General features: G+C 47.3%; 1 protein-coding gene across 5 annotated transcripts; it reads left to right on the top strand.

Moving 5' to 3' along the window:
- The first annotated feature begins 3,591 nt into the window (after positions 1–3,591).
- Positions 3,592–12,715, top strand: selenbp1 (selenium binding protein 1). 5 transcript variants are annotated; one of them, XM_026185338.2, is made up of 12 exons: positions 3,592–3,700; positions 4,950–5,003; positions 6,735–6,847; positions 7,002–7,187; positions 9,964–10,084; positions 10,205–10,387; positions 10,538–10,719; positions 10,955–11,033; positions 11,105–11,226; positions 11,311–11,403; positions 11,619–11,737; positions 11,856–12,715. In XM_026185338.2, exons 1-12 carry the CDS (start codon positions 3,697–3,699, stop codon positions 12,016–12,018), a joined length of 1,419 nt encoding a protein of 472 aa, XP_026041123.2. In that variant the 5' UTR covers positions 3,592–3,696; the 3' UTR covers positions 12,019–12,715. The 5 variants fall into 5 exon arrangements, with proteins under 5 accessions (XP_026041123.2, XP_080164320.1, XP_026041121.2 ...); XM_080308194.1 differs by having other exon boundaries at positions 3,663–3,700; positions 4,869–5,003; positions 10,958–11,033; XM_026185336.2 differs by having other exon boundaries at positions 3,665–3,700; positions 4,869–5,003.
- Positions 12,716–13,058: the final 343 nt, after the last annotated feature.

Below are 13,058 nucleotides of genomic sequence, written 5' to 3' on the forward strand. Positions count from 1 at the left end.
CGGCCCCTAGCATCCTGGAGCACTTCCGTTGTGTTTTGGAGTTTGTACGTGCTTTGTCTCTAGGGGCCACTGTAAATATACTTTTATTTATTAACTCCACATAAAATGTAATAAATAAATTATAAAATACAAAAACCAACTATTTACATTTCAACTTTTAACTACTTAAATTTTCGGCTTTTTCCTTTTAAACAAATTTAAAGTGAAACAACACAAAACACTGCAAACCACAACACAATAAAATATGGAGAGAAAAAAAAGGGGGGGTGGGGGGAGAACGCCCAGATCTTTAATTAAGGGAAAGGTTGTCATTTAGAAATATTAATATCACACTCAACTGACTGCATTTTATCTTCCCATTGCACTGATGGGTGGACAGTTGTTAGGTGCCTGTGCATGTTGTTTGTGGAGCCGGCTCTATATGATATCCTTTTCTTGTAGACTCTACACTCTGCCTTTGTTTTGTCATAAGATTGAAATGGTTCCAGACTTTGCTTCTTTTCTTGGTGTCACTCATTTTCTTTACTGCACCTTTCCAATGTAAGGGTGTTGTCTCTTGTTGCTCCCGGCTCTCTTTCTTTCCCTCTCCCTCCTGCTCTTGTTGTGTGCTACTGCTGTTGCGAGTGTAACTACCGCCCCGCCCCCTCAGCTCATTGCTGAGCAGAGAGGGGAGGGGCGCAAACGCAGGGCTCTGTTTGCCGTCTCTGCTCAGCGCAAACACAAGGGACTTGCAGCGTGAAGCGAAAAAAAGTGAAAGAGAGGGCAAGAGAAAGAAAAAAAACCCACGGAGCCGGCTCGCATCGTTCACTTCAAAGACCTGGCTCTAAGAGCCATTTCGTTCGTGACCAACCCATCACTACTAGCCACACAGTTCCATCTCTGGTAGATCCTCATCTCCAGTTTCAAGCTTGCTGTCATTCGTTCCATTGTGGGAACTCTTTTCAGTCTGTTTCCATTGTGTTGTGGATGGTGAGCTTGTTTGTTTCCATTTCACAGTTATCATTTTCTTAGCTATTAGTAAGAGTATCCGCAGAATATATTTTTCATCTCTCTAGGTTTAACTCCCAAGAGAAATATGGTTGGGTTTAGTGGAATATTTACTTGTAGGATTTTCTCTATTTCTTCTTTGATTCTTATCCAGAAACCTCGAATTATTGGACAGTCCCAAAAGATATGTGAATGCTCTCCTATTCCCCCACATTTTCTCCAACATAGTTCTGCATTGGGTTCCTTACAATATGAGGAGATAACAAGAGGTGTATTAAAAAATCTCATTTTAAACTTCCAGTCAAACTCTCCATAATTGATTACTTATTCCCTTGTGACAAGGTTTACACAGCTCTTCCCATACATTATCAGTAATAATAATATTTAGTTCTAGTTCCCATTTCTCTTTAATATGGCCTGTATTTTGGCATCACTCATTTATAAGCCTTTTGTAAATATGAGAGACATCTTTCTTAGTTGGGAGATGTTTTTCTATAATGTTAATAAATTATTCTTCTATGCTGTTGGGAAATTTATTGATCAGGTCTGTTTCTTTGTGCTTTAGGATATAATGTCTTATCTGAAGGTATCTATATAAACCTTTAGGAGGAAGTTGGAATGGTTCTTGGAGCTGGCTAAATGATTTGAGCTCTGTTCCATTAAATAACTGATTTATTGTGTAAAGGCTGCATTGGTCCGTCTACTAAAGCCACTGTCCCACACAGAAGGCAGGAATTCTATATTGCCCCTCACTGGCCCCCCAATGTTTTCCTTATCGCTGGCCACACCTTCAGGGTATGTTTTATCCAATCATTCTCTATTTTTAGGTATTTGATCAATTTTGCATCAATGAAAGGCAATGTTAATAAGGGTACATTCTTACCGTGCTTTGTTCTATCTGAACCCGTCCAGTTTCCTGGTCCTTTCTTTTCCATGCCACCTCTGCGTTTAGCTGTGCAGCCCAGGAACAGTATTTAAAATTTGGCAGTCCCAGTCCCTCCTTTTCTTTTGAGGTCAGCAAAGTTTTAAGTCGTATTCTGGGTCTCTTTTTTTTGCCAAATGAATGTGGAAATTTGTTTATTTAACATACTGAAAGTAGAGTAGTAAACTCTTACCGGCAATGATTGAAATAAAAACAAAAGCCAGAGTAAGAGTAAGAGAGTCATCCTCACCACTTCAACCCCTCCAAATAAAGAGAGGGGTAGAATGTCCCATCGTGATATATCTTTCTTTATTTGTCCAATGACTTTGTTATAATTAGTTTCATATAGTTGCTTAGGTTTTGCTGTAAGTGTAATTCCCAGGTATCTGAATCCCTGTCTAGGCCAGCGAAAGGAAACCCTTTCATTTTAATTGCATAGGACATTCTCCAGATAGCATCATTGCCTCTGATTTATTTTCATTAATCTTATATCCTGAGATTGACCCATACCTGTGTAGGCACTCCATAAGTGCTGGGATGGAAAGAAGTGGGTTTTTAATAAAAAGTAAAGTATCATCAGCAAAAAGAGCTATCCTATTCCTCCTTCATCCTCTGTTCCTTGGATTTGCGTATTACAACGTATGGCCTCAGCCAAGGGTTCTATACTAATCGCAAAGAGGATGGGTGACAGTGAGTCCCCCTGTCTCACACCCCTTTCTATCTTGAATAGATCAGAACAGCATCCGTTAACCCTGACCTTTGACCTAGGCTCTTTATATAGAGAGTTGATCCATGTAACAAATGTTCCTCCAAATCCCATCGTTAACAGTGTTTGTTGAAGGAATATCCAGCCCACTCGATCGAACGCCTTTTCTGCATCCAGACTAAGGAACATTGATGGCATTTCATCTCTTTTTGCTATTGACTGTAGACTTAGGGCCTTCCTCTAATGAATCCTGTCTGTTCACGTTCCACTAATTTCTTTATATAATTTTAGATTCTAGTGGCTAGTATGGATGTTAAAATTTTGTAGTCTACACACAGGAGACTTATTGGTCGATAACTTGTACAATTTATGGGGTCTTTTCCTTCTTTATGTAGAACTGTAATAATAGCTTCTGACCATGACTTTGGAATATCTCCTGAATTTAGAGCATAATTATATACTTTGCAGAGTATGGGGGTAAGTTCGTTCTCAAATATTTTATAATACTCTCCAGCATATCCGTCTGCTCCTGGTGATTTGTTGTTTCTTAATTTGGCTATAGCTTCGTTTCTGACTGTTTTAGAGGCTGTGAAGATGTTTTTCCCACCACGGGAAAGATTCTGTCGTGTTCAGGTCTCAGACCTACTTCAGTGCTTTGAATCAGCTCCAGGTCTGTTACCTGCTTCATCTGTGATGAAGAGCAGACCTCACCTGTTCTGCAGTCAGTTGTGTGACTGTTTATAAAAATCTGTCACAAGCGTCTCATAGAAAACTTTAGAGCCTTGAATTGAAGCTGGAAGTCTTATTATAATTCTAATAACAATAAGAATGATGGCTTTTTGCACAGTGCTGCAGCGATGCATGCAGCTCGGACGGCGCTGTGGTTGCCTGGGAAACAGCTGGAAGCTCAGAGTGTTTCTGGGCTGTTCAGGGTTAATGTGTGTTAGAGGCCCCCACTGCTGCACTCTGACTGGCTCTTTTGTGACAGTCAAGCAGGGAGACTCCGCCTCCTGTGTTTTTACAGCGGGTCTGGTCTGAGGGAGTCCAGACCTGCTGGATCACATCAAACTGGAGCTCAGACATGGGTGAGTCCACTTTTCTCCTTCTCCTAGTATCCCCCCAGGAGGAGCAGGTGTAACCGGTTTCTGCTTCGTCCCGCTGCAACAGTTCGGCCCAAACAGACTCCTTGACTCTGCGTTGTGTTGTGTTTTTAAGAAGACAAGGAGTCTCTGATTAGTGATGGGTCGGTCGCGAACGAAATGGCTCTTAGAGCCAGGTCTTTGAAGTGAACGATGCAAGCCGGCTCCGTGGGTTTTTTGGGGTTTTTTTCTTTCTCTTGCCCTCTCTTTCACTTTTTTTCGCTTCACGCTGCAAGTCCCTTGTGTTTGCGCTGAGCAGAGACGGCAAACAGAGCCCTGCGTTTGCGCCCCTCCCCCCTCTGCTCAGCGATGAGCTGAGGGGGCGGGGCGGTAGTTACACTCGCAACAGCAGTAGCACACAACAAGAGCAGGAGGGAGAGGGAAAGAAAGAGAGCCGGGAGCAACAAGAGACAACACCCTTACATTGGAAAGGTGCAGTAAAGAAAATGAGTGACACCAAGAAAAGAAGCAAAGTCTGGAACCATTTCAATCTTATGACAAAACAAAGGCAGAGTGTAGAGTCTACAAGAAAAGGATATCATATAGAGCCGGCTCCACAAACAACATGCACAGGCACCTAACAACTGTCCACCCATCAGTGCAATGGGAAGATAAAATGCAGTCAGTTGAGTGTGATATTAATATTTCTAAATGACAACCTTTCCCTTAATTAAAGATCTGGGCGTTCTCCCCCCACCCCCCCTTTTTTTTCTCTCCATATTTTATTGTGTTGTGGTTTGCAGTGTTTTGTGTTGTTTCACTTTAAATTTGTTTAAAAGGAAAAAGCTGAAAAGCAGCAGCACACTTCTTCAGAGAGTCTCCTGATTATCGAATATTGATTACCAGCAAGAAAACAGCAGCTGCTCCTTTAAACTGCAGGCAGGTGTGTCTGTGCGTGTGTGTTTGTGTGTGCTTGTGTGTGTGTGTGTGTGTCTGTGTGCGTAAACTTTATTTACGCAACACGTAAAGCTCGCTAAAATGAGGGTCAAACATTAACAGCAGGAACGCAGAGCGTCGCCCGCGGTAACCATCGCAGATAAACACGTCATAAACAGACGAGCAGTGAGTGAAATAAAATGATCCACACAGACTGAAGGTCTTGATGTTGTGTCAGCAGTGAGATCCTCTTCATGTGCAGCTGCCTGGAAACGCACACAACGGGATTTAACGACCTTTGACCTTTGGTACTTTTCAGCAAGCTGCTCAGGATGTGGACCGGGATACCGCAGCCCGCTGGACGCCATGAAGGGTGAGCCCATCAGCTGCGTGTGTCTTTTAGCCAGCAGGTAAAACAAAGGGGGAACCTGCTGCTTGTGTCACATGACCTGTGCTGAGGTCACAGGCTTCTTTGTTCTGTTTCTGTTTTGAAGTGAGACCTAGTCGGGGCTGACGCTGCATTGTGGGCGGGCCTAAAGGGCCAACAATGACACGCCCACCCTGACGCTCGGTGTTGAGCTTTCTGAAAAAGTAACAGGTAGCACTTTTGAAGACATCACAGCAGCCCGAATCACTCTGACCTGTTAAACTTAAGCAGGATATCAGGGGTCAGAGGTCGCTCAGCAGATAACTCGGTCCAGAACCAGAGCCCTGGCGCCTGGTTGGGTGGAGGTCTGCTTCCGGCTCTGCACTGGTTTGGCCCAGCTGTGGACCTTTCCTGCAGGCTGGAGATCCAGATGTTTGGCTGAGATTGTTAAGGTTCACATAATTGAGGAAGGAGAGTACAAACAACCAGGTCCAGAAGATCTTGGTCAAACAATTGATTTTAATGAATACACTCGTGGGAAGACCACTGTACGCAGACAGCACTTGATCTTCGACTTAATCAAAGCATACACAGACTTTTATAGCATCAGGGTTTGAATTAATGACGCCCCTTCATACGTCACAGACAGAATATATACACACGTCAGATCAAAACCACAATGACTTTTAACACGGTTTAAAGGAACGTTGTCTTCTATCTTCATGGCCGGTGCTTCCTGTCACTGCCGGATGCTCTCTTGTCATCTTGACACCTCAGCAGCAGTTCTGCGACAAACTGCTCTTTTTGCAACCCCAAGCAAAACATGATTAAACTTCCACCTATAAATGATTCTCTAACTGAGTGTGTGTGTATCGTCCTCAAATGTTCTCTCAATTCACCCGTTGCACTTCTGACCTTTTACCAGACCAGAGGCTCATCCTTATGTGTAATAACCTAACTGAAACTACATGTACTATGTTGAATAAATGTTTTAATCAAGAACCTCTACTAAGAGCTTAATAAAAGAATATAAAAGTATAACAGACAATTTGAATAACCTAGTAATTCAAATAGCCTCGTCTAGCCTGCTCAGAATAACTTAGACTCTGCTTTCCCTTCTGCAAACTCTCTGCAACTTCCTGTCAGCCTGCAACTTAGTCTTTCTAAAAGACACACACACTGTTTAAACCTCTGAATACAATATCAATGCTGCAGATTCTATTATTAATGCAATGGTAATGATGATGATTATTTACCAATAGCAGTAAAATCATTTCCCTGCTCCACACTCCCTCTCTCGACCTCTGGAACACCAGAGGTCGCAATACATTGTGTCCTCGCTCAGCAAATCAGACAACCTCATGTCAGCCAATTGGTCCAGTAATAAACACCAGCTCCCACTCGAGAGCACTCCCTGCGTAAGCTTAGGTTTTTTCTGCGTCCCTCTCTTGTCTCGGGCCTCCAGGATCCTCACCCCCTGTGGTCGCCGAGATCTTCTGCAAAGGAAACAAAACACCTTTTCCTGCATCTCCCTAACTTATCCTATTTGGGACTCTGTAATCAAAAGCCTTATCCTAATTACACTCTTAACTTATTGACTTGTATTTATATATATTCTTCGGGTCTGGGTCAGACGCTGCATTGTGGCGTGGTCGCGGTCCCTGCATGTTTAGGAGAAGTTGGGGTTTGGGTCCTCAGCAGGTCCTCTTCACAGCTCACACCTATTTCTGCTTCAAGGTCCTCGGGAGGAGATCATCTACCTGCCCTGCATATACCGCAACACCGGCATCCTGAAACCTGACTACCTGGCTACTGTGGACGTGAACCCCAAATCCCCCACCTACTGCCAGGTAGAGCTGAGCCCCGCTGGAAGCCGAGGACTTCCTCCTTCTCCTTTAGTTTCATATCTAACATCAGAGTCAGTTGCCTCCTCTTCCTCAGTCACAGATGAACGTTAAGAACAGTGCTGTAGTGCATTGTGACCTTTGACCCATGCCCTCACAGGTGATCCACCGGCTGCCGATGCCGAATCTTCGTGACGAGCTGCATCACTCCGGCTGGAACGCCTGCAGCAGCTGCTTCGACGACGCCTCCAAGAAGAGAAACTTCCTGATCCTGCCGTCACTCGTCTCGTCCCGAATTTACGTGGTTGACGTGGGGACGAATCCCAGAGCGCCCAAAATCTACAAGGTATGCACGCCATGGCAGCGGGGGGCGCTGACTTCACACAGACACACACACTTGTACTGATTATGGACACGTTCCTCATAGTAGTCGACTTTTACAAATGACGACCCCCCCCCCCCCCCCCCCCGACACGGCCGCGTGGTCACACAGCACCATGACTGAGGGCATGCTTACATCCATGCGCTGACCTGAGAGCAGGTCAAAGGTTAGCAATTAGGAGGAAGCAGAGGGTTAAAGGCAGCACGGTGGCACGGTGGTTAGCACTGTTGCTGCACAGCAAGAAGGTCCTGAGTTCAATTCCACCATCAGGTCTTTCTGTGTGGAGTTTGCATGTTCTCCCCGTGTTTGCGTGGGTTCCCTCCGGGTACTCCGGCTTCCTCCCACCGTCCAAAGACATGCAGCTTGTGGGGATAGGTTAATTGGATAATCCAAATTGTCACTAGGTGTGAATGTGCGAATGAATGTGAGTGTGAATGGTTGTCTGTCCCTGTGTGTCGGCCCTGCGACAGACTGGCGACCTGTCCAGGGTGTACCCCGCCTCTCGCCCTATGACAGCTGGGATAGGCTCCAGCGCCCCGCACGACCCTGGAAAGGATAAGCGAATGGATGGATGGACAGAGGGTTAAAGTGAAGGCTGCTGCAGGTCTGTCAGGCATGAACTTGGATCTGTTGGAATATTCCTCTCTTTTGTCACTCAGACCATGTGATGAGAGCTGGGGGTTAAAGATGGCAGTCGGCCTCGTGTCAACCGTGGAGGGTCAGTGTGGTGGGACGTGAGAAAATCGCTTAAAGGGAAGCTGCGTAAAGGGCCGGCGCAGCACTAAAGACTGGAGTGTAAGGTCAGGAGGCCCGTCCGGTCTTTCAGAGAGTGTGGGACCCACAGACAGCAGCAGTGCCCTCCACGGGCTTTCAGCTCCTCGTGGCAGAAACCTGCGATCACACAGAGAAGTCTGCACGGAGTAGCTTTAGGAAGAGCAGCTGCTCTCCTCAAATTTGGACAGATGACTCCTTTGGGTCTGCTGTCAGAAAGCGAGGAGGAGGAGGAGTTCATCCAGAGTTCAGGCTGGACGATGAAGCACAGCTGCTCTTTAAAAACATTCAGCATTTAAACACATTCCAATGTCTTTAAATGCTGAATGTTTTTAACACAAAACAACAAAAAAAGGCGCTTTTGGCTGGGCGGTGTTATAGACCACGCTTAAATGAATACTACTGGTTTCATCTATTTATTCATTTTTGTGTGTGTGTGTGTGTGTGTGTGTGCTGTGTGTGTGTGTGTTGTGTGTGCGTGTGTGTTTGTGTGCGTGTGTGTGTGTGCTGTGTGTGTGTGTGCGTGTGTTGTGTGCGTGTGTTGTGTGTGTGTGTGCTGTGTGTGTGTGTGCGTGTGTGTGTGTTTGTGTGCGTGTGTGTTTGTGTGTGTGTGTGTGTGCTGTGTTTGTGTGCGTGTGTGTTTGTGTGTGCTGTGTGTGTGTGTGCTGTGTGTGTGTGTGTGTGCTGTGTTTGTGTGCGTGTGTGTGTGTGTGTGCTGTGTGTGTGTGTGCTGTGTGTGTTGTGTGCGTGTGTTGTGTGCGTGTGTTGTGTGTGCGTGTGTTGTGTGTGTGTGCGTGTGTTGTGTGTGCGTGTGTTGTGTGTGCGTGTGTTGTGTGTGCGTGTGTTGTGTGCGTGTGATGTGTGCGTGTGATGTGTGTGTGTGTGTTGTGTGTGTGCGTGTGTTGTGTGTGTGTGCGTGTGTTGTGTGTGCGTGTGTTGTGTGTGTGTGCGTGTGTTGTGTGTGCGTGTGTTGTGTGTGCGTGTGTTGTGTGCGTGTGATGTGTGCGTGTGAGCGTGTGTTGTGTGCGTGTGTTGTGTGTGCGTGTGTTGTGTGCGTGTGTTGTGTGCGTGTGTGTGTGTGATGTGTGCGTGTGTTGTGTGTGTGTGTGTGCGTGTGTTGTGCGTGTGTTGTGTGCGTGTGGTGTGTGTGTGTGTGTTGTGTGTGTGTGATGTGTGCGTGTGTTGTGTGTGATGTGTGCGTGTGTTGTGTGTGATGTGTGCGTGTGTTGTGCGTGTGTTGTGTGCGTGTGTTGTGTGCGTGTGTGATGTGTGCGTGTGTTGTGTGTGATGTGTGCGTGTGTTGTGCGTGTGTTGTGCGTGTGTTGTGTGCGTGTGTTGTGTGCGTGTGTTGTGTGTTGTGTGCGTGTGTTGTGTGCGTGTGTTGTGTGTGATGTGTGCGTGTGTTGTGCGTGTGTTGTGTGTGCGTGTGTTGTGTGTTGTGTGCGTGTGTTGTGCGTGTGTGATGTGTGCGTCTGTTGTGTGTGATGTGTGCGTGTGGTGTGCGTGTGTTGTGTGTGCGTGTGCGTGTGTTGTGTGCGTGTGTTGTGCGTGTGTGATGTGTGCGTGTGTGATGTGTGCGTGTGTGCGTGTGTTGTGCGTGTGTTGTGCGTGTGTTGTGTTGTGTGTTGTGTGCGTGTGTTGTGTGTGCGTGTGTTGTGTGTTGTGTGCGTGTGTTGTGTGTGCGTGTGTTGTGTGTGTGTGTTGTGTGTGTGTGTGTGCGTGTGCGTGTGTTGTGTGCGTGTGCGTGTGTTGTGTGCGTGTGTGATGTGTGCGTGTGTGATGTGTGCGTGTGTGCGTGTGTTGTGCGTGTGTGATGTGTGCGTGTGTTGTGTTGTGTGTTGTGTGCGTGTGTTGTGTGTGCGTGTGTTGTGTGTTGTGTGCGTGTGTTGTGTGTGCGTGTGTTGTGTGTTGTGTGCGTGTGTTGTGTGCGTGTGTTGTGTGTGTGTGATGAATATTAACTACATTTCAGATGGTGGAGCCCATCGAGCTGTATTGGAAGTGCGGCCTGGCGAACCCTCACACCAGCCACTGCCTGGGCAGTGGTCAGATTATGATCAGCTGCATGGGAGACCCGTCCGGTAACGCCAAAGGTTAGGCCATATCGCAAACCCTGCACGCCACCGCCCCTTTTGTTTGCTGAGAGGCAAATGGGACTCCAGAAGCCCATGGGTCAGGCCGGTCTTTGAGTTTAACTGCTCATCTTCACTCAGGTGGTTTTGTTCTTCTGGATGGTGAGACGTTCGAGGTGATCAGTAACTGGGAGCACCAAGGCGAGGCGGCGCCGTTCGGCTACGACTTTTGGTACCAGCCTCGGCACAATGTGATGATCAGCACCGAGTGGGGAGCGCCCAAAGCTCTGGTTAACGGTTTTAATCCAGCTCATGTCCAAGAAGGTGAGTAAGAGGAAGAGTCTGAACCTCCTCCCAGTGTCCCTCTTTGCTTCTTTCGTGTCCGTCTGTTCTGGACCCGGCTCTGGTCCCAGTAATCCTTATCAATATAAGTATCCATCAGCTGAGACGCTTTGGGTTCTTGTTGTGTTGCAGGGCTCTATGGCAGCGCCCTGAATATCTGGGACTGGACCACCCACAAGAAGCTGCAGAGGCTTGATCTAGGAGAAGAGGGCGCCATTCCACTGGAGGTCCGGTTCCTCCATGAGCCGAGTGCCGCTGAGGGCTACGTAGGCTGTGCACTGAATTCAACCGTCTTCAGATTCTACAAAACGGCAGTGAGTGTGTGGTTCTGTTAAAGATGATCAGCTGATCTCTGCAGGCAATAAACGAGGAAGACGAGTTGGAAAAGCAAACTGTGGTGAACATTCAGCAGGTTTGAAGGTTAGACAGGTGCGACTCACCTGTGCTCCGGCACCAGCTGCTGGAACCACCCACCTCAGACAGCCGATGTTAGCATGCTAGCTGTTAGCGTGTTAGCATGCTGAAGCTAACATGCTTTCTGTGTCTCAGGAGGGGGACTGGGCCGCAGAGAAGGTCATCAGCATTCCTAGTAAGAAGGTGGAGGGATGGATGTTGCCCGAGATGCCAGGTGAGTGCAGTCATTTCCCTTTGATTGCAGTCTTTCACCTGTCTGACCACATCACCTGTCTGTCTGCGCAGGTCTCATCACAGACATCCTGATCTCACTGGATGACCGTTATCTGTACTTCAGTAACTGGCTGCATGGTGACATCAGACAATATGACATCACAGACCGCAGAAACCCACGGCTCGTCGGCCAGGTGTGGTTTTATCACCCTGTCGGGTGATGTCACTGAATATGTGGATCGTTAGCACAAGACCGCTTATCTGTCTGTCTCTTCCAGGTGTTCTTGGGAGGAAGCATTGTCAGGGACGGACCCATCAAAGTCCTGGAGGACCCAGAGAACCAGGAGCAGCCCCGCCCCTGCATCATAAAGGTATCACAAAGCAGAGAGGCAGGAAGCAGCACACCTGTCGCTCTGTAGAAGAACCGGTGTCTTCTTAGCCCCTGATAGAGTAACCATGGTTACACGATAACCCCAGGAGGGGGTACAGGTGTAGACTGCACCTGCAGAGACATAAATGGATTTAAATGTTCCTCATGCTGTACATCCGTCCCAACTGTTCTGTGTCTCACCTGTGTCCATCTCAGGGGAAGCGTATCGCTGGAAGTCCTCAGATGCTGCAGCTCAGTCTGGACGGGCGGCGCCTCTACAAGACCACGTCTCTGTACAGCGGCTGGGACAAACAGTTTTACCCCGACATGATCAGGTGCGATCCTTGACCCCACAGGGGTTCCACCTCAGTCCACCTGGACCTATTTCATGACTCACAGGATGCTGCTGTGGTGCTCATGTGTGCACATGCTTATTACTGTGTCTGTGCTCAGGGAGGGATCAGTGATGATGCAGATCAATGTGGACACTGTGGATGGCGGTCTGGCCCTGAATGAGGACTTCCTGGTGGATTTTGGTAAAGAGCCCGACGGTCCGGTTCTGGCCCACGAGCTGCGGTACCCCGGCGGAGACTGTACCTCCGACATCTGGCTGTGAAGCCATGATCATCCTGAGCCTCAGAGTCCAAACACATTTGAGAACAGCTCAGGCAGGAGTCTGATCTCCATGTAACTTCTGGTGTCACCATCACGCATTAGAATAACTTTGTTGTCCATCACATCGGCCGCAGGAAAAAAAACATAAAGTGCAGCAGAGATCAGCACACACACATAAAGATAATCAATAACAGAATCAGATATAATCGGTGTTTCTGTACCAGAATCCATGAGGAGGAATTGAGCCTCAGCAGATGTGTCCATGTTTTGTTCATTATTCCAAACCTTCCTCACTGAGTCTCCATCCAGCCTGGGAAGAGCAGGTTAAAGGGCCATTACGCTTTATTCCACACTGCCATGTGTTTCAGGTCAACTTTGAACTTCCAAATTCAGGTGAAGCGCCACCCTCACGTCCTCCCTGCAGGTACAGCGCTCTGCTCACGCTGTTGAAAGCCAGCAGGACGGAAAATGCAGAATGCTCCTTAAATCGTTCCGGCTCAGGGGAAACTCCCAGAGTTTTACAGACTTCATCTTCACAACATCCGCCTTTCCCCGCTCGCTCTATTCCTACCTCATGAATCAGATCAGTGATTCAATCAACTGATCGATCAAACAGTGTCAGTCGAGGTATGCGCACAAACACCAGCAGGGATAGCTCTGAGGTACCCCTGAGCAAGGTACCAATAAAGTATACATTATTATTATTATTGTTATTATTATTATCATTATTATCATTATCGCGTGTTGAAGAAGAGCTGGGGCCTGTTCGTCGTACCTCGCTAAGTAAGTTAGCTGGATGAGATTGTTGACGATTTCGCGTGATCCTGGATCAGTCGGTTCCCCGAAGCTCATCCGGGACTTGCTGTCATAGCAACAGAGCCGTAAGCGTAAACCTGCTCGGGAGCAGGCTTACTTTATGTAAACAGGATTAGATCGCGGCCACTCAGGTATTTCCGCTTCATGTATACGAAAGCAACAGCGATATTCCACCACTGTTTCACCATAAATAAATAACATCAATGTAACTAAAGATAATGCAGC

The sequence above is a fragment of the Astatotilapia calliptera genome, chromosome 11 (assembly GCF_964374335.1).
Source record: "Astatotilapia calliptera chromosome 11, fAstCal68.1, whole genome shotgun sequence".
Taxonomy (NCBI): domain Eukaryota; kingdom Metazoa; phylum Chordata; class Actinopteri; order Cichliformes; family Cichlidae; genus Astatotilapia; species Astatotilapia calliptera.

Bases quoted from the DNA above. Each gene is read 5' to 3' on its own strand.
- selenbp1 (XM_026185336.2), top strand. The intron at 5,004-6,734 runs GTGAGCCCATCA...TTCTGCTTCAAG, and splicing joins CCCGCTGGACGCCATGAAGG to GTCCTCGGGAGGAGATCATC. The intron at 7,188-9,963 runs GTATGCACGCCA...ACTACATTTCAG, and splicing joins GAGCGCCCAAAATCTACAAG to ATGGTGGAGCCCATCGAGCT.